The sequence below is a fragment of the Molossus molossus genome, unplaced genomic scaffold (genome assembly GCF_014108415.1).
Source record: "Molossus molossus isolate mMolMol1 unplaced genomic scaffold, mMolMol1.p scaffold_m16_p_5, whole genome shotgun sequence".
In the NCBI taxonomy this organism is placed as follows: Eukaryota; Metazoa; Chordata; class Mammalia; order Chiroptera; family Molossidae; genus Molossus; species Molossus molossus.
In genome coordinates, this window is record NW_023425388.1 from 66,605,171 (window position 1) to 66,625,480 (window position 20,310).

Consider the following 20,310-nt stretch of genomic DNA (forward strand, 5'->3'; position numbering starts at 1 on the left):
CAGGGACCCCTCAGTCCTCAGGAAGGACCTGCCCAAGCCGAGGTGTCCTCCTGATTTTTATCCGCCACACTTGGGTGTGGGACCAGCCTGTCTCGCCACTGGCCCTCACACCTCCGCCCCTCCCACCAGTCTGGATGTGGCTGCTTCTTTAATTCTGTAGTTGTAGGACTTCCATTCAGCTTGATTTCAGGCGGTTTTGAATGATGGTTGTTCTGTAGTTTAGTTGTAACTTTGATGTGGTTGTGGGAGGACGCAATACCGCGTTTACCTACGCCGCCATCTTGACCGGAAGAGTTGTACATCTTAAAACTATATAATTTATTAACCAAACTAACCCCAGTAAATACAATTTTAAAAAGAAAACGAAAGCCCTGGCTGATTTGGCTTAGCAGTTAGAATGTTGGCCCAAGGACCAAGGGGTCACGGATTTGATACCCAGTCAAGGGCATGTACCTGGGTTGTAGGTTCAGTCCCCGGACCTGGTACAGGAGGCAACCAACTGATGTGTCTCTCTCACATCATTTTGTCTCTCTCTCTCTTTTCCTCCCTCTCTTCCACTCTATCTAAAAAATCAATAGAAAATAATCATCAGGTGAGGATTTTTAAAATAATAAAAATTAAAAGGAAAAGAAAAATGAATTAAAAAATAAAAAATGATGCCTGGCCAGTGTGGCTCAGTTGGATGGGGATCCTCCCATGCACTGAAAGGTTGCTGGTTCTATTCCTGGTCAGGGCATATCCCCAGGTTTCAGGCTTGATCTCCAGTAGGGACATGCAGGAGGCAGCCGATGGATGTTTCTCACATTGATGTTTTTCTTTCTCCCTCTCTCTATTCCTCTCTCTCTAAAAAAAAAAATCAATTAAAAACATAGATGAAATATAATACCTGAGACTTATATAACAGGTTATATTTTGCAAAATCATTATTTCGGTCTTATAAAAATTTCTACAAGCACTTTACGGGAGAGAAATGCGAGGATCTCAGAGGTTACATGACTTGCTAAGGTCAGACAGAAGAGGAGCAAAACCAGGACTCAAATTGGACATCAAGCTTTTGTTTCTTTTACAGCACCACAGCAGCCTGTACATATTTTCTCCACAGCAGTCTCTCAGTTTCTTATCCTGTTTTCTTTTCATTTCACCTTCATGCTCATTCCTCACTCCTTTCTGGAAAGCCCTCTTGCATCAGTTCTGCGATGACTGTACCTGGACAGGGTACTTGGCCCTAAACGGGTCTGTCTAGGGCCAACTGGTAGTGTGTGGGCTCTTGACTTTGTGCAAGAAAATTTTCATAATACAAATCCAGGTGAATTTTAGAGAACATTTATTAAAGCTGGGGACAATGAAACAAGGAAAAGCCTAGGATAACAGAAGAGGGACTGGGTGGGTAAATGCGCCTTGGTAGGGTTGCTTTGGCTCACTAAGAAGTCAGAGAAAAGGGGGCCTTAGGAACAGGATCAGGGGGTTTGCCTGGGATAAACTGCCACTGCTCATTGCTGCCCTGGTTGCAAGGCTCATGGGGTTCCTTAAAGTTTAGGAGATGAGCGCCTGTGGGGAAGAAGTGGGGGTGGGGGCAAGGAAGGCATGGGCATGCTCCTGGGAGGGAGAGCAAGTTTGGGGACCTTGCTTTTGAGGGGTTTTAAAAGCTAGGCATTTAGAAGAGGAGCTCAATAGAATATTCATCAGCTGCACACTGTTGTTTAACTATCTGTCTCAGCTTTCCTATTCTGCTGGTCCTGACTTACTAGCCTGGCTCATGATGAACTAAAATTTCCCTGACTTTCCTTCTATCTTAAAAATTTCCCGCTTAGGCAGTCAATAATAAATAATGAAGCTGGGAATCCAGTCTTCTGCACAGAGCCTTCTGTGGCTGTCCTGTGCAGTGCAAGCCGTTCTGCCTGAGCTGCTGCCGCAATGCTACCTCCAGTTCATCCCAGTCCACCCTGGGTTTGTTTTCATGTGCCATGTCTTGGATTCTTTACCAACTTGTAGGCTTATTGAGAACAGCAACCATGCCTGATACATCGTTGTTTGTCCCACACATAGGGGAGGGCTTTGATCACTAATGTTTGGTGACAGCTGATGCTAAATAGTTTCCTGATGTTTCATGTACTAAAAATTGTCAAGCCTGTCTTAAATTCTCTCTTAATTTAGACTTCCTTTTATATTATTTAGCCACCAAGATTAATATCTATAATGTTGCCTCAAGTTGGAAATGCCCTTGGGATAAAAAATAAATAAATGTTTTAAAACGCTTTCCTCCTTTGGGAATTTAGGGTTTGAAGTACTCATTTATTTTCTTGTTTCCTCAAATGAGGAAACATCTCACCTCCATCTGAGATCCACCTGTTCTTGGAACGTCCTCAGAGACCCAGGACTATTCCACCTTGCCCTTCGTGTATCTGTTCCTTGGAAGACTCTTCATTTCACTGGCTTTGCAGAAAGTCACTAGAAGAATATAGTGGGGACAGAAGTAGCTCTGGTGACCTTGATCAAGGAATTCAGAAACACAGGATTCTTCAGGCCTGAAAGAGACATTAAAGAATATAATTTTTATTAATGACAAGGACATCGAGGCCTAGGGAGGTACCCTGAATTATAAAGGCCAGAGCCCAGATTTCCTCCTGTACACTTTTCCTTCATCAATGTAGCTCTGCGTATTAACACACACAAATGCACGCACACACACAGTAGTAATTCCTCAATGTTGTCAGTAGGTTCTGTGACTTAAAGTGAAATGATGTATGACAAAACCAATTTTTCCAAAGCCTAATGGACATAAACAAGATTTAAGTTCCCATAAAATCTCATCGTTTTAATTAAATGACGTCAAATGAAATGACGTTGAGTGAAATAACATTTTTCAAAGACCTGCTGTCTGCATGTCAAAGTGCTTCTACAAACAGAATTCGTCCAATAGGAGATCAACTTCAGAGACTTTGTCTGATGCAGTGCTTGGAGGACTTGTTGTAAAAAGCAGTCTAATGTTAATATGCGGGGTGTAGGTTGGTACATATACAACTATTTGAGGATAATAAAAATATTAGTATTTAGCCAATATTTCATTTTTCACTGTGTTCTCATTTGTTCTTGTTCCACTCTTTATCAGTTATTGAGTGTGGTGGCATATAGTCTTTCATGGCAGTCTGGTATGATCCTTTGCATTTCTGTGACGTCTGTGGTAACTTCTCTTTCATTTCTGATTTTGTTTATGAGTCTTCTCTTTTTTTCTTAGTGAGTCTAGTCAGGAGTTTGTCAATTTTATTAATCTTTTCAAAGAACTAGTTCTTTGTTTTATTAATTTTTTATATAGTCTTTTGTTCTCTATTTCATTTAATTCTGCTCTGATTTTTATTTCCTTTCTTCTGCTGACTTTTGGACTGCTTTTGTTCTTCTTTTCCTAGTTCTTTAAGGTGTAATGTTAGGTTGTTTAGTTGGGATTTCTCCTATTTCTTTTTTGTTGTTGTTGTTAATCCTCACCCAAGGATATTTTTCCATTGATTTTTTTTTTTTTTTTTTTAGATAAAGTGGAAGGGAGGGAGGGGAGAGAGAGAAACATCAATGTGAGAGAGACACATCTATTGGTTGCCTCCCACACAACCCCAATTGGGGCTGGGGATCTAACCTGCAACCCAGGTCCATGCCCTTAACCAGATTCAAATCAATGATGCTTCAGTCCTCAAGCCAATGATCTAACTGCTGAGCCAAACCAGGCAGGGCAGATTTCTCCTTTATCTTGAGAATAATATAAACTTCCCTCCTATAACTGCTTTTGCTGCATTCCAGAAGTTTTGATAATGTTGTATTGTCATTCTCATTTGTCTTTATATCCTTTGATCTCACCTTTTATTTCCTTGTTGATCCAGTCATTTTTCAGTATTTTATTCACTATGTTATTTAATCTCTACATATTCCTAGGTTTTTTGTTTTATTTTGTTTTGTTTTACTTCCTTTTGCAGTTGGTTTCTAATTTCAAAGCATTGTGGTCAGAGAATATGCTTGGTATGACTTCAATCTTCTGAATTTGTTGAGGCTAGTTTTGTGACCCATTACATGGTCTGTCCTTGAGAATGTTCCATGTGCACTGGAGCAAAATTTGTATAATCCAATATTTTGGGATGAAAAGCTCTATAAATGTCAATTATGTCTATTTGGTCTAATATGTCATTGATTTTCTGTTTGTTTTTGTTTTATTACTTTTTTTCCTTTATTGATTTTAGAGAGAGAAGAAGGGAGAAGGGGAGAGAGAGAGAAAAACATCGATGAGAGAGAAAGCATCGACTGGCTGCCTCCTGCATGACCCTCCCTGGGGATTGGGCCCACAACCTGGGCATGTGCCCTGACTAGGAATCAAACCAGTGACCTCGTGATGCATGGGTCGATACTCAACCACTCTGCCATGCCAACCAGGCTGAATTTCTGTTTGGATGATCTTTCTAGAGCTATCGATGGAGTATTTAGGTCCCAACTGTAATTGTGTTTTTGTGAGTTTCTCTCTTTATTTCTATGAGTTAGTTGCTTTATATATTTTTGTGCTCTGATTGGGTGCATATATTGAGAAGTCTTCTTGATATAGTGTCCACTTTATCATTATAAAATGTCCATCTTTTTCTCTTGTTACCTTTGTTATGTTGAAATCTATTTTGTCAGATATAAATATGGCTACACCTGCTTTTCTGTGGATGTTATTTGCTTGGAGAATCATTTCCACTTTTTCACTTTAAATCATTTCTAGATGATTTATCTATCTTTGATATCACTAATTCTTTCCTCCATCTGGTCAGCTCTATTTCCTATGCTTGCTAGTTCATAATTGATTTCTTTTATTGAGTTCTTCATCTCCAGAATTTCTGTTGGTCCTTTTCTAAAGTTTCAGTCTCTTTGGTAAAGTACTCATTTTGTTTGTTGATTTGGTTTCTGAGTTTGTTAAACTGCCTGTCTGTAGTATCTTGCATCTCATTGAGTTTTTTCAGAACTGCAATCTTGAATTCTCTGTCATTTAAATCATATATTTTCATGTCTTTAAGTTTATTTTCTGGAGTTTTTATTTTCTTTCTGAGCTGCCTCATTACCATGGTTATTCATGGTTTTTGATGGATTCTTTCTCTGTCTAGGCATCTATGTATAAGTGGCACTTCTCCAGTAGATTAATAAGCAGTCTTTCTATAGTTTTCCAGTAGGCGGTGCTGAATTACAAGCTTTTTAGCTTTCTTGCATTTCTCTAGCTTTTCAGATCTCCATGGGGTGATGGAAAATGGTCTATGTTCTCTGGGAAAGTGGGTGCTGCCCCTGTGATCCAGTCATTCTGGTTGCAGGGGACCAACCCCACAGGGGGAACACAGTGGGCAGTGGGGCTCCAAATACATGAAATCCCAGTGCTGTCCCCTGCAGCCAGACACCACCAGCAGTGCAGCCTCAATATGTGGGAATAGGGTAAATTAGGGGAACCTAGTTGCCTCCTTTGTTGCTTTGCCCTCTCAACGTTGGTGACCAGCAGACCTCTGTGGCACCCTCCTACACCTCCACCTGACTCTGGAATTAGTCAGAGTGTGCCCTTCACTCAGGTGAAAAAGTGTTTCTGTAGTAGTTTTCAAGCTTGCAGATAATGTGCTCTGCAACCTGACACAAAGGGTGAGGGGAGGCAAGCTCTGGGGGGTTAAGGGAAGGTAGCCAGGCTCTGTGGCTTTGTTTCTCTGTCTAGAATGCTGATTGCCAGACAACTGTGGCTGCACCTTTGTGCATCATCCCTGCCCAGGTCACTGGGCTCAGCTGCAGCTTGTACTACTCATTCCTGAAGGAATGTTTACTAAATCTCTTTGCTCCTCCGGGCTGAAGGGAGTGCCAGCCACAACTTGATTCCTCCCCTCTCTGGCTGAGCCCTGTTGTGAGCTTCTGGCTGCAGGGCTACATCCATGACTCCTTTGAGTTCTTCTCCCATCGCGCCTCCCTGGTTCACTCCCACTTGCCCAGCTTTAAATGTTTCAATGCATGGATGTCTCAGACATGTTTGTGCATTGAGCAGGGAATCCTCTGCTGAATTATAGCTATTCAAATTGTTGAAACTTCAGGGGGATAGATCAAGGGGATCGCCACCATTCCTCAGAGGCCACTCAGATGTTGCATTTTTATAAATTGAAGGCAAGACCCTCCACCAGCAAAAGGATTGTGGCTTGCCTTATTGCCATACTAGGTTTATTGCATTAGGCTTGAACCAAACCTGCAATATCTCCAAGGTATCCCTGTATACTAAACAGTAAGCTATCTTTAGAAGAAATTGATTGAGGTAATGAAAATAACATGCTATAAGGCTTCCTTAGATTCCTAAAGTGGCTTTTCCTTGGTATTTCTGCAGTCTTCTGACATCAGCAGAGAACTGAAAAGAAGCAGTTAACTGCTGTTCCTATGTTATTTACTCATGATTTTGCTTTCTCTAGAAATTGCCTTCCACAACAAATTGGACCAGGATTGGACCTGACTTAAGCTGGGGCAATCAGACATTCTTATCTGAAATTGTGAATCTGGACAGCAAGAACTGACCAAGTTTCTCAAATGTGGCTAGATTTTAAATGTTTAATTTTGGTAGCTATAAAAGGACCAGAAATATACTATATAGTCTAAGGAACAGGAGTACTTTCAAATGGTTGCTCTCAAACCAAAATCACTGAAGGAAAAAAAAGGTAGACTGACAAGAACTTAAAGCAAAGAAACAACAAAAAAATAGGAATTGATGCATTTAGTTAAGATTCATAATCCTTAGACATGATTAAAAGGAAATCTCAAGAAATTGCCACAAAGTCAGAAACACTGAAAAAACAGCTTATTTATTTATTCTTATTTTTAAAATTTTTATTTATTGCTCTTTCCAGTGTGCCTTGGTGGTCAGAGTGTCAGCCCATGCACCGAAGGGTTGCAGGTCACTCTGCAGCCCCGGTCGGGCACATGCAGGAACCAACCAATTGATGTATCCTTTTCATGTCAATGTTTCTCTCTCTCCAACTCTCTGTAAAAAAAATCAATGGAAAAAATATCCTCAGGTGAGGATTAAAAAAATACTGATTTTTTTTTTTTTTTTGAGACAGTGGGAGAGAAAGAAATATCAATTTTGTTGTTACACTTATTTATGCATTCATTGGTTGCTCCTTGTATGTGCTCAGACCAGGGATTGAACCTGCAACCTTGGCATATCAGGACAGCACTCTAACCAACTGAGCTACCCAGCCAGGGCGAGAGAGCTTAATTATAGTCAAACAAATTATATTGTTATTGCTTATTACATTTCATAAATGTGTTAGTGTAACCAGAACCAAATTTGGCTACCTGCTGCCACGAAAAGCCAGAGTCATGAGACCGAGGCTCATGATGAAAAAGGTTTATTCAAGTACCCTGAGAAGAAGGAAGACTACTGTTGCAAAACCCATCTCAACATCTCAGTGCAGGCAGACACTTTTATAAGGAGGGAGAGGGAAACAGAGCAAAGAAATCAAGGGAAGGGGTTGAAAAGTTCTCATCCATTCTGATAAGGGCGTTGAAAATGACCAAGTGATAGTCTAGCGTGTGTCATCATGATCTTCATCACCCAGGTTGTATGATCGAAGGTCACCAAACCTCCCAGAACTGGGATGACTGAAGGTCGGAGTATATATCTTCTGAAGTTAGTTACTAGAATTCTTGTACAAACATGTTGTTTATCCACAAATCAGAGTTAGCATTTACATAAACAATATCAAAAGAACAATGGGGTAGATGTGTTAGTTATATTACTGCTACTTCTGCAAAAAGTTGTATTTTGTTTTTATTATTCTGATAAATATTTTTGTGATATGAATAAAATTACTTTTAAAACCAACCATCTGGGGATGGGGAGGAGAGTGCCAAGGGGGTAAAAAAGGAGAAATATCTGTAACAAAAATAAAATTAAAAAATAAATAAAATAAAAAATAAAAATAGATAAAACCAACCATCTAATTTTATATTTTCTAGTTGAACAGGTTGACTAATTGCCAATTAAGAAAACATGCTTTATGGAGTATGGTAATAACATGTAAATCATGGTGAAAACATGCTAGTACATAAGTTCTCACATCCTCATAACTACTACTATTTGTTGTTATATAATGCCCTATATTCCAGGACACTGCTATGTTTTACACTCATCATTTCATTTAATACCCATTCTGAGGTAGAAACTATTTTATTTGACAGATGAGAACACTGAGAAAGTAAAATAGCTTTGCTACAGTCACCAGGCTATGAAGCCACATGGCTGGGGTTCCAAGCCAGTGGTTTTCTTCCAGAGCCAGTTGTTGTTTTTACTTAATCCTCACCTGAGGATATTTCTCCATTTATCTTCAGATAGAGTGGGAGGGAGGGAGAGAGAGAAACTTCGACATGAGAGGGACACATCATCAACTGGTTGCCTCCCGCACGACCCCGACCAGGGCTGGGAACGAACCGCAACCGAGGTACATGCCCTTGACCAGAATTGAACCTGCAACTCATTGGTCAGCGGGTTGACACTCTAATCGCTGAGCAAAAGTGGCCAGGGCCAGAGTTAGTTGTTTTAACCACCACACTAGCTGCTTCACAAACCTTGTTCCTGTGAACAACAGTATTTTCAAAGTAGGAACTATGAGGTCTAACACCAAAACAAAGCACTAGCAATTATTTTCCCTTTCATAAAGTTAATCCAGTCATTTCTCCCCCTCCCCTCATTCGGTAAAAGTTACAACATGCAGGATAGTAACTTTTTCCTGGAGTGAGAAGACTGTATCTATGCTAAATCAGTCTTTCATAATATAGCACAGACACTTTATCAGCAGAAACAAAATTGTGCTGTTTCTTCTTTTTTTTTAATCCTCACCCGAGGACATTTCTCCATTTTTTGTTCAGATAGAGTGGGAGGGAGAGAGAGGAAGAGAGAGAGAAACATCGATGTGAAAGGGACACATCGAGTGGCTGCCACCCACATGACCAACCAGGGCCGGGGACAAACTGCAACTGAGGTACGTGCCCTTAGCGGGAACTGAACCCGGGTCTCTCTGGACCACAGGCCAACGCTCTAACCGCTGAGCCAAACCGGCCAGGGCTGTGCTGTTTCTTTAACAATGCTTATCTACTTCCTTTTTGTAAAATTTATCTTTTATTTCAAATGACATATAAATCATTTATTTATTTATTTATTTATTTATTTTTAAATTAAAACCAAACACTATGCCCTGGCTAGTGTGGCTCAGTTGGTTGGAGCATCGTTTGGACACTGGATTCAATTCCCAGTCTGGACATACCTAGATTGTGGGTTCAGTCCCTGTTCAGGGCACATACAAGAAGGCAACCAATTGATGTTTCCCTCTCACATCAATGTTTCTCTCTCTCTCCCTTCCTCTCTCTCTATAATCAATGAAAATACCCTTGAGCAAGGATTAAACACACACATACACACACTAAACACAACTACAAATTTAGGTCCATACTGTTACTAGGACCCAAGGGCACAAAGGTTTCACAGACCATGTGCCTTACTTGGTTCTTCTCTCTCCTCCTAGTGATTCCTAAACTACCCTTTTAAAGGACTACAAGAATACATATACAACCTGCAGAATTCAACTTTAATCTTTTAGGAATTTTTAATTTACTGTTGTAAAAGTCAGGAAAAGTATATACTGATCAATCAATATAGATATTTCAAATACATATATTGACCAATATAAATATATGTATGTATTTAAATTTAAGGATAAGTAAAATGAGAGTATAATACCCCAATTCTTGGTTTTAAAGAAAAGGCAAGAGCACGTCACTGCCACGACAGGTGCTCGTGCTGACAGTTGTCACCAGGCTGACCAGCGAGCAGCCTGAGCACTGGCACTCTCTGGGCATGACAGCGTTAGCTCCCTTCCACTCCCCAGTGAGTTTCAAGTCCAGAACATTTTCAGTCCTTGTCTTGTTTATCTGATGAGGGGTTTCTAGGAAGATTTAGCAGTGCTTCAATTTTCTTAGCATCATCCTTGGATTGATTTTTCTGTAGGTTACTTTCAATTTCTTCAGGCAGGTGCTCAGTAAATTGTAGTCTGGCTTTCCTGTAATCAAAGAATAAAAAGCATATATCAAGTACTGTTTCACTTCTTTACTTCGTAGAAAGATTTTTTTAAAAGATAGCAATTTGTCTTATTATCCTTGCAACTTATGAGCAAACACAGCTCCTTGCACTTCAAATACAAGGATGTTCTTCTCTCTCCTAACCTGTTCTCCTCACAAGCCAACTAGAATTCTCATATTACCAAAATGGATGTTGCCACTGAGGCACAGAGTTGTTACAGGAGCAACATGCAGGAGCTGAAGCACTCTAGCTAGGGTGTGAGCCTTGCAACCTGGCTGTCCTCTTGCCACCCCCTGCCTCTGGCTGTCGGGGGGACACAAGACCCATGCCATTCTGTTAAGCTCTCTGTTGCCAGACCTTGTAGAAATTGCAGAGGCCATAATAACGGTAATCTTGGTACAGAAAAATCAGATGGGACAACACTATAGATGTATATATATGACGAATTAAAATCTAATTTCCAAATAACAGATCAGTTCTTCCTCTAAATCAAGTGTTACTGTCTTCCTTTCTTTAAGTGATTATCAGGGTCACCTATGACTTTCTTCACAACTCTTCACAACCAGACTTAACCATTTCTTCTTCCATATGGCTACAACCAGTTTTCTTTTTAAACATGTTTTCACTGAAATTTTTATAGAGAAAGGAAAGGAAAGAGAGATAGAAAAATCAATGTGAGAGAGAAACATCAATAGGCAGCCTCCTGCATGCCCCTCACTGGGTATTGAGCCCAAAACCCGGGCATGTGCCTTGACTAGGAATCGAACCAGGACCTCTCAGTCCATGGGATGACACTCAATCCCCTGAGCCACACCGGCTAGGCTACAGCCAGTTTTCTACTCACTAAGGCAATTTTTTAGACTCTTACTTTGATTCTCCTAGAGAAGCAGAAAGATAAAAGGTTCTTCATTATTTATTAAATTAATGCTCATCAGAAATATATATATTCATATCCTATACATTTTTGGTAGTATTTCCTTCTGTCAAAGTAGTCTTTCATTATGATAATTAATTATTTTTGTTCTTATCCATTCTTGAGGTTTTCCATTTCTGAATAACTGTTCAACTTCTCTAATATGACTTTTTAATTGAAATGAAATGATTTGTTCACATTTTTCAAAATGTTAATTCTTCCATACTTCCTATATCAGATTCATATAGCCAATGTACTTTCCTTATCTTTCCAACTCCTTTCTCAAAGTTTCCTTTTTAAAAAAGAAGTCTCTTATGATACCTAAGAGACATAAGAACTAGATATAACATAATGCTTTCACACTTTTAATTCTCCATATTAAATTTTATGCTGGCATTCAGAATTTTAAGTGCTCAATTCTAGAATCTACATAACTGCATATCCCATCCACCCTCTTGGTATGGAGAAGAAAAACAATAATATATTGAATACTGTGTTGTAATTCTGCCCTTAGAATGACTGAGAAAATGGAGGGTTCAAAGTTAAGAAAAGTGTCTAAGGTCACAAACTAGTTAAGAGTCTAGCTAGGATTTAAAAGCCTTGATTTCAAGGTTTCACTGGCTCCAAAAATCAGTGCTTTTTCTCCTATAGCACCTAAGTCCCTGTGATATTGTTATAATTAACTAATTATTAATAATAGGAAAGGAGCAAAAGGAGGCCGGATTTGCAGGCATGCCATCTGGGCAACTTCACCAGGAAGCTGCAATTTCACATTCCCCAGGGGTCCAACAAAGGGAGATAAATGCATGCCTAGGAAAGTTGGGGGTGACATAGAGAAAGTATTTGCCTGTCAGTCACATCAGGGAACAGAGGTTATTGGCCAAAATGGGCATGGCCACTGCAAGCCCATGAAGATTTGCGAATATATAATCTCCTAAACAAAAGAATTCTCTCGCTTGTCTCTTTTGTTGCTCCTGGCCTTCTTGCATTTGCCCATGTTTCCTCCATCACTATGTGGCCCTGCGGACCCCACATGCAGTGGACTGATGGACTGCAGCAGGAAAACACCAACTGAGCTGGCCTGACGTTGAATTTGACTGTACAGACAAGGAATGAAAGCTCTGGACACTGGCTTTGATTCTAGTTCTACTGAAGCCCCAGCTACACTTCTATGACTAGACTAAGGGGAATGGGACTTTGGAAACTCAGGGATTTAATTCCGCTCAAATAAAAATCACCCATGCAAATATCAGAAAATTCCACCCCCATCAGGACCTGGTGGGGGACCCCACCCCCACCCCACTTTCACACTCGGACAACAGATCTACAGATATTAAGAATTCCCGTGTCTCTATGTATGTTTAGCACAAATAGAAGTTTTAAGTATAAGCCTGGAAAAAGATGACTGCTTATCTATTCAACTATCAATGCAGCAGCTGCAGATGTCATCTTAGGTACCCAGGAAGCTGACCTGTGAGAATTTGTACCAGGAGCACTAGATGGCAGTCTGTTCTGTTGATCTTACAAAGACTCATCATGAAGTCTGCTATCAGTCTGACTACTGATCCCAGGGAATGACTACACGGAACTGGTGAAAGTTTTCATTCTCCTCAGTGGTATCCAGTCCATGTCCGGCAACTCTATCTACCTAACTCCTCTGCATCCACAGCAAGAAACAGAATCTCTGAATGTGGAGACTGAACATGTTCTGCATTCTTTATAGATATATGTGTAAGTCAGGATACCACCTTTTAAATAAAACCAAGTAAAGCTCACTCACTGGTGTGCATTAGGTAATTTCCTTATGTAGTCAAAAACAAAGGAGAAGAAAAAACATGCAATCAAATGAAATTTTATTTTACTTTAAAAAATATATATATATCTTAGGAAAGATCCTCATCAGATTATAAGATTAATGTCTTCCATTTTCCCATTCTCCTTAATTAAAAAGGAAGAAAGACCAGGTAGGGTACAAGTTGAAGGACTCGGTAAAAATAAACTCTTCTTTGAATTGAATGGCAGTTTCGAGCACTTAGGTTAAGACAACAGCACTGTGTAAGGCCTGCTTCTAGGAAGGTCAGATCTTAGCATGTTCCTTACCACTCTTCCAGTTTCAGCTCATAGAGTGCTTCTCGGTCCTTCCGTTTTCTCTCCTGAATTGTCTCACCATAGTACTTCTGAAGTGCCATCAACAGGCTTCCTATAGGAGTGCTGAGGAAGAAAGTAGAGGGGAAGCTTAGGAAAAACAAGCCATTAGACCAGGCAAGATGTGAATGTCTCTGCTAAGACATGAGTAATACCAATGGAGTCACATGTTCACTGACAGGTACAGGAACATTTGACAATTAAAGTGTCCTTGTCCAATAAAGAAAAAAAAATGAAGGCAATTTCCTTCCTGGTCTGAACAATAGAGAAAAACAATCACTGCAACTTCCTAAAAGTGATATAAAAACAACAGGTCTATAAATTGGCTAGTTTTTAATAAACAATTAACCAGGAAAATATATGTTTATGGAAAGTTCTACTAAGTAGCTTTATACTGAAGGTTTCTCAGAAATAAAATGAATACCAGGAATGGTATCAGATCTCCTCGGGGGTGGGTATTTTTGGTTCGGGGAAGAATGCTACTGGCTTTTGGGGCTGGAGTCACTAAAACATCCTAAATTCAAAAGTCCAGTTCAAAGGTCTCAGCCACAATGCCAATAATTACCTATTAAGAAACTGACTTACATAACAATTACTATAGTAAGGAAGAGGGTTTCTTTTATTTTCTTTTGGCTATCAAGCATTTTTTTACTGTTTATTGTTTAAAGTATTACAGATGTCCCCCCTTTGTCCCCATTGACCCCCTCCTTCCTGCTCCCACCCCCACTCCTGCTTTCCCTAACCTAATGACAGTGTCCACTGCTTGTGCATATATGCATATAAGTTCTCTGGTTTCTCTCTTTCCACCCTCCCCTCAACTCTGAGGTTTGTCAGTCTGTTCCCTACTTCCATGTCTCTGGGTCTATTTTGTCCATCAGCTTATTTTGTTTATTATATTCCACAAATAAGTGAGGTCATATGATATTTGTCTTTATCTGATTTTAATGGCAGAATACTCTACAGGTCCTCCCATGTCATCTCAAAGGGTAAGAGATCTCTCTTTTTAATGGCTGCAAAATACTCCATCATGTAAATGTACCACAGCTTTTTTATCCACTCATCTACTGATGGGCACTTGAGCTATTTCCAGATCTTAGCTATTGTAAACAGTGCTGCTATGAGCACAGATATGCATATATTCTTTCTGATTGATGTTTCAGGATTCTTAGGATATATTCCAAGAAGTGGGATCAAATGGCAGGTCCATCTTTAATTGTTTGAGGAAACACCATACTGTCTTCCATAATGGCTGCGCCAGTCTGCATTTCCACCAGCAGTGTACTAGAGTTCTCTTTTCTCCACACCCTCACCAACACTTGTTTGAGAATTTGTTGAAGGCCACAAATTCATTTAATTTGCATTTCTCTGATGATTAGAGATGTTAAGCATTTTTTCCCCTTTTGTCTCCTGGCCATTTGTATGTCCCTGCTTGGAGAAGTCTATTCAGGTCCTCTGCCCATTTTTTAATTGGATTGTCATCCTTTTGTTGAGTTGTATGAGTGCTCTATATATTTTGGATATTAACCCCTTATCTGATGTATCATTGGCAAATATGTTCTCGCAGAGAGTGGGTTCCCTTTTCATTTTGATGTTGGTTTCTTTTGCCATGCAGCTTTTTAGTTTGATGTAGTATCATTTAATGTTTTCCTTTCTCTTACGCTAGGTGATGTATCAGTGAAAATTCCACTATGTATGATGTCAGATTTTTCTGCCTACATTTTCTTCTAGGATTTTTATGGTTTCACAGGTTACATTTAAGTCTTTTATACATTTTTGAGTTTATTCTTGTGTATGGTATAAGTTGGTGGTCTAGTTTCATTTTTTTTTTTTTTTTTTTTGCATGTAGCTGTCCAATGTGCCCAACACCATTTACTGAAGAGACTATCTTTTCTTTGTTGTATGCTCTTGCCTCCTTTGTCAAATATTAATTGTGCATATTGTCTTGGGTCAATATCTGGGTTCTCTGTTCTGTGCCATTGATCTATATGCCTGTTCTTGTGCCAGGTTGTTTTGATTATGATGGCTTTGTAGTATAACTTGATATCTGGTATTGTGAACCCTCCCACTTCTTTTTCAAGATTGCTGTGGTTATTTGAGGTCTTTTTTGGTTCCACATAAACTTTTGGAGTATTTGTTCTAGATCTGTGAAATATGCTGTTGGTACCTGAATAGGGTTTGCATTGGATCTGTAAGATTGCTTTGGGTAGTATGGACATTTTAATGATATTGATTTTTCTGATCCATGAACATGGTATGTTTCCACTTTTTACATCTTCCTCTATTTCTTTTTTCAATGTCCTGTAGTTTTCTGAGAATGAGTGTTTTATCTCCTTGATTAAATTTATTTCTAGCCCTGGCCAGTTTGGCTCAGCGGTTAGAGCGTCGGCCTGCGGTCCTGAGAGACCCGGGTTCGGTTCCCGCTAAGGGCGCGTACCTCGGCTGCAGTTTGTCCCCGGCCCTGGTCGGTTGTGCGGGTGGCAGCCACTCGATGTGTTCCTTTCACATCGATGTTTCTCTCTCCCTCTCTGTTGCTCTCTCTCCCTCCCACTCTACCTGAACAAAAAATGGAAAAATGTCCTAGGGTGAGGATAAAAAAAATAAATAAATAAAATAAATAAATAAATTTATTTCTAGGTATTATATTTTTTGTTGTAATGGCAAATGGGATATTTTTAGTTTCCCTTTCTGTGTATTCTTTATGGGTATATAAGAATGCCATTGATTTCTGTATGTTAATTTTGTATCCTGCTACTTTTCCAAATTCATTTATTACATCTAGACTTTTGATGGAATCTTTAGGATTTTCTATGTACAATATCATGTCATCTGCAAATGAGTTTCACTTCCTCCTTTCCAATTTGAATCCCTTTTATTTTTTCTTGTCTAATTGCTGTGGCCAATACTTCCAGTACTACGTTATGTAAGAATGGTGAGCCCTGGCCGGTTTGGCTCAGAGATTGGAGCGTCGGCCTGCAAACCAGAGAGTCCTGGGTTCAGTTCCTGCTAGGGGCATCCCCCCCTCCCCCGCAAAAAAAAAAAAAAAAGAATGGTGAAAATGGGTATTCCTGTCCTGCTCCCGTTCTTAAGGGAAATGCTTTTAGTTTTTGCCCATTAAGTATGTTGGCTGGAGGTTTTTCATATATGGCCTTTATTATGTTGAGATATGATCCTTCTATTCTCACTTCACTGAGCGTTTATTAAAAATGGTGCTGGATTTTGTCAAATGCTTTTTCAGCATCTATTGATATGATTATATAGTTTTTGTCTTTCATTTTGTTTGTGTGATGTATCACATTTATTAATTTGCGATATTGTACCAGTCTTGCATCCCTGGGCTGAATCCCACTTGGTCATGGTGAATAATTTTTTTTAATGTACCGCTGGATCCGATTTGCTAATATTTTGTTTAGGATTTTGGCATCTATGTTCTAGGGTTTCTTTCTTATATTCTCAAAGAAAAGCAGTTTTTGGCTCTGATATAATTTAAATTTCCTCTGGCTACAACTTAAATAAGCTCATTTAAAAATTTATTTTTGCTATGTGGAAATGTCCATTGACAGACAAATGATGACAATGTCTATACAATGGAATATTATCCAGCCTTATAAAATGATACAATATGGATGAACTTCAAGGACATTATGTTAAGAAAAATAAGCCAGGCCCTGGCCGGTTTGGCTCAGTGGTTAGAGTGTCAGCCTGCGGTCCAGAGAGACCCAGGTTTGGTTCGTGCTAAGGGCATGTACCTCAGATGCAGTTTGTCCCTGGCTCTGGTTGGGTCGTGGGGGAGGCAGCCACTCGATGTGTCCCTTTCATGTCGATGTTTCTCTCTCTTTCTTCCTCTCTCTCCCTCCCACTGTATCTGAACAAAAAATGGAAAAATGTCTTCGGGTGAGGATTCAAAAAAAAGAAAAATAAGCCAGTTACAAAAGGATATAATTGCACTCATGTAAAGTATCTAAAGTGGTCAAAATCATAGAAACAGAAAATAGAAAGGTAGTTGCCAAGGGCTGAGGGGCAGGGAGAGGGAGAATCAGTGTTTAATGGGTACTGAGTTCCAGTTTTGCTACATGAAAAAGCTCTAGAGATCTGGGGTATAGTAATGTGAATATACTTAAAACCTCTGAACTATATGATTAAAAATGGTTAAGATAGTAACTTTTATGTTTTGGTTTTTTTCCTACAGTGAAAAGTTTATTTTTGTTACTGGCTTCAACAATTCTTCCCTTCAAACCAACCTAGTATACTAACAAAACAACAAAAATAATGTCAGCAATGGATTATGACATATTAAAATTAATTTTTAAAATTTTAATTAAAACAACAACAACACATAAATCTACAATGTTAGCTCCTCCTGAAAAGGGATTGAGAAAAGGGAGTGAGTAGATGGAGGAGAAGGGAGAACCCTTCTATTCAGGTGAATGCCAACTAATAAGAACAGAAGAAATGACAGAATAGCTAGTTAATGTTTTGCCTTTATAATAACTGATCACAGCATAGTTCATCAATGGATCATTAAAAATCACTAGAAGAGCCCTGGCCAGTTTGGCTCAGCGGTTAGAGCGTCGGCCTGCGGTCTGGAGAGACCCGGGTTCAGTTCCCACTAAGGGCACGTGCCTCGGTTGCAGTTTGTCCCTGGCCCTGGTTGGTCGTGCGGGTGGCAGCCACTCGATGTGTCCCTTTCACATCGATGTTTCTCTCTCTCTCTCTGTTCCTCTCTCTCCCTCCCACTCTACCTGAACAAAAAAAAAAACGGAAAAATGTCCTCGGGTGAGGATTAAAAAAAAAAAAAAAAAAATCACTAGAAGATAGCTGGAAAGCAGGCTATTCACAGACTCTCACCCCACAGAGTATTTATTCATCACAATGGGAAAAAGATACCTTTGCAGTAAAGAAATTTAGTAGATAACGAATGTGTATGCAGAATTCTAAAATGGCACCCTCAAATTTTCCTGCCCTCATAACTCAAATGTGAACATGATATGTCCATGATTATAATATGTTACATGGCAAATTGATTTTACAGATGAAATTAAGGTTACTAATCAGTTGAGTATGAGTTAATCAAAAAGGAGGTTATCTGGGTGAACCCTTTCCAAGCAGTTTTCTCTGGCTAGTGTTAAAGTGGAAGTGTTAAAGAGAGATTTGAAGTATAATTCAACATGCTGGTTGCTGGTTTGAACATGGAGGGATATTGTGAGGTGGAATGTGAATGCCCCTAGAAACAATGATGGCTGGCTGACAGCCAGCCAGGAAATAGGGACTTCAGACCTATTGCCACAAGGATTTTGTCAACAACCTGAGTGGTTTAGAAACAGATTCTTCCCTAATAAGAGCCTCCCTGGCCAACACCATGCTTTAGGCCTTGTGAAACTTTGAGCAGAGAACCCATTCAAACCTACCCAGAATCCTGACCTAAAGAACAATGATAAATGGAGCTGTTCTAGATGAAAGGAATCTAAACAGACACAATTACTAAATGTAATATACAACTGGATCCTAGACTTAAAAAATTTATATACACGTATTATTGTAATAACTAAAGAATTTTGAACACAGAACCTATCTTAGATAGTTGTACTGAACCAATGTTAAATTATTTATTGTGACAACTGTACTGTGATATCACTGGTCAATGTTCTTTTTTTTTTTTTTAAGGAAACAGCTCATTGGATAGAAGAATCTTCAGCAGATGTGATGTCATGGAGGCCAACAAAAGACAGAGTTTTTGCCCTGGCTGGTTTGGCTCAGTGGTTAGAGCATCGGCCTGCAGTCTGGAGAGACCCGGGTTCGGTTCCCACTAAGGGCACGTACCTCGGTTGCAGTTTGTCTCCAGCCCTGGTTGGGTCATGTCCCCAGTCCTGGTTGGGTCGTGTGGGGACACTCGATGTGTCCCTTTCACGTCGATGTTTCTCTCTCTCTCTCTCCCCCCTCCCACTCTATCTGAACAAAATATCAAAAATGTCCTTGAGTGAGGATAAAAAAAATAAAAATAAGAAAAAAAAATTAAAAAAAAAAGATAGAGTTTCAAGATGGTGGAAATAGCTCTGGCCAGGTGGATCAGTTGGTTGGACTGTTGTCCTGTGCACCAAAAAGGTGGCAGGTTCAATCCCCGGTTGGGGGTGCGTGTGGGAGGCAACCAATTGATCTCTCTCTCTCTTTCTCTCTCTCTTGGTGAGTGCAGGAGGCAACCAATTGATGTTTTTCTCTCAAATAGATGTCTCTCTCTCTCTCTCTTTCAGTGAGTGCAGGAGGTAGCTGATCAATGTTTCTCTCTCTCCCTCTCTAAAATCAATTTTAAAAAAGAAGTTAAAAAGAAAAAGGCTACCATTGATACCCCTTTATCTCCTCCATGAATTTCAAAAGTCTTTGTTATTCCCTAAAATAAGAAATAAAATGAACAGCCAAAATTGTGAGAATATAAGCATGTTTTAATACAAAGAAATATATCAATATTTTTGCTACTGAATATATCTATTTTACACATGTATGAGTACTTTTTAATTCATATGTTTCAGGCAGTATTGAAGAATCCTGAGAAGAATATCTCTTTTGCTACTGAGTGTAATTTTTTAACATCTGTATGATTAAAAGTTTTAAATTCAAAAGTCCCCGGCAATATTAAAAAATCCTATTATACAAATATTAGTAGCAGCATTATAACTCTAATGATTTACAATTCAAAAGAAAAGAGAATATGTCTATCTTCATAAAAAGAGATATAATAGAACTTCTAACCACCATATAATTTTCCCCCAAAAGACATATCAAACCAATAATTTTTGTAATACTTTATTTAATTCTCTAAGATCTTCTCAAACTGGGCAGTGCACATTTCTCCACAAAGGAAAAGAACAGTGCTCCATGCCATCATCAGTTTTATCTGTAAACATTCTGAATATGCATAATTATTGTGTCTTATAAACCTGCAATGACAGGATCTAAATATTCTACACTTGGGATCTAGAATGGCCTTTGAAAAAGATACTCCATCTTCTGAAGAGAGTGGAAAGGATTGGCCTAAGTTCTTGTTCTTATTCAATAACCACTGGGTAAGCTCTAAGAAAGCATCAAACACATCTAGAGGAAGGGTTGTGTTACTTTTAGAATGACCACCTTGCCTTTTGTAGGTGAAACCTGGTAGACGTTTAAA

General features: G+C 39.3%; 2 protein-coding genes across 3 annotated transcripts in view; one reads left to right on the forward strand and one right to left on the reverse strand.

Moving 5' to 3' along the window:
* Positions 1-18,869, forward strand: part of CD80 (CD80 molecule) — a 53,212-nt gene extending 34,343 nt beyond the window's left edge. Inside the window, exon 7 of the mRNA XM_036243656.1 lies at positions 18,816-18,869. The gene's annotated coding sequence lies outside the window, so the exon portion shown is untranslated. The remainder of the gene's footprint in view (positions 1-18,815) is intronic.
* Positions 9,661-20,310, reverse strand: part of TIMMDC1 (translocase of inner mitochondrial membrane domain containing 1) — a 28,015-nt gene continuing 17,365 nt past the window's right edge. For both annotated transcript variants that reach the window (XM_036243657.1, XM_036243658.1), the window contains 2 exons: positions 13,110-13,220; positions 9,661-10,076 (listed from right to left, as the gene is read on the reverse strand). In XM_036243657.1, coding sequence (XP_036099550.1) covers positions 9,929-10,076; positions 13,110-13,220 — 259 coding nt within the window. In that variant the 3' untranslated portion in view covers positions 9,661-9,928. The remainder of the gene's footprint in view (positions 10,077-13,109; positions 13,221-20,310) is intronic.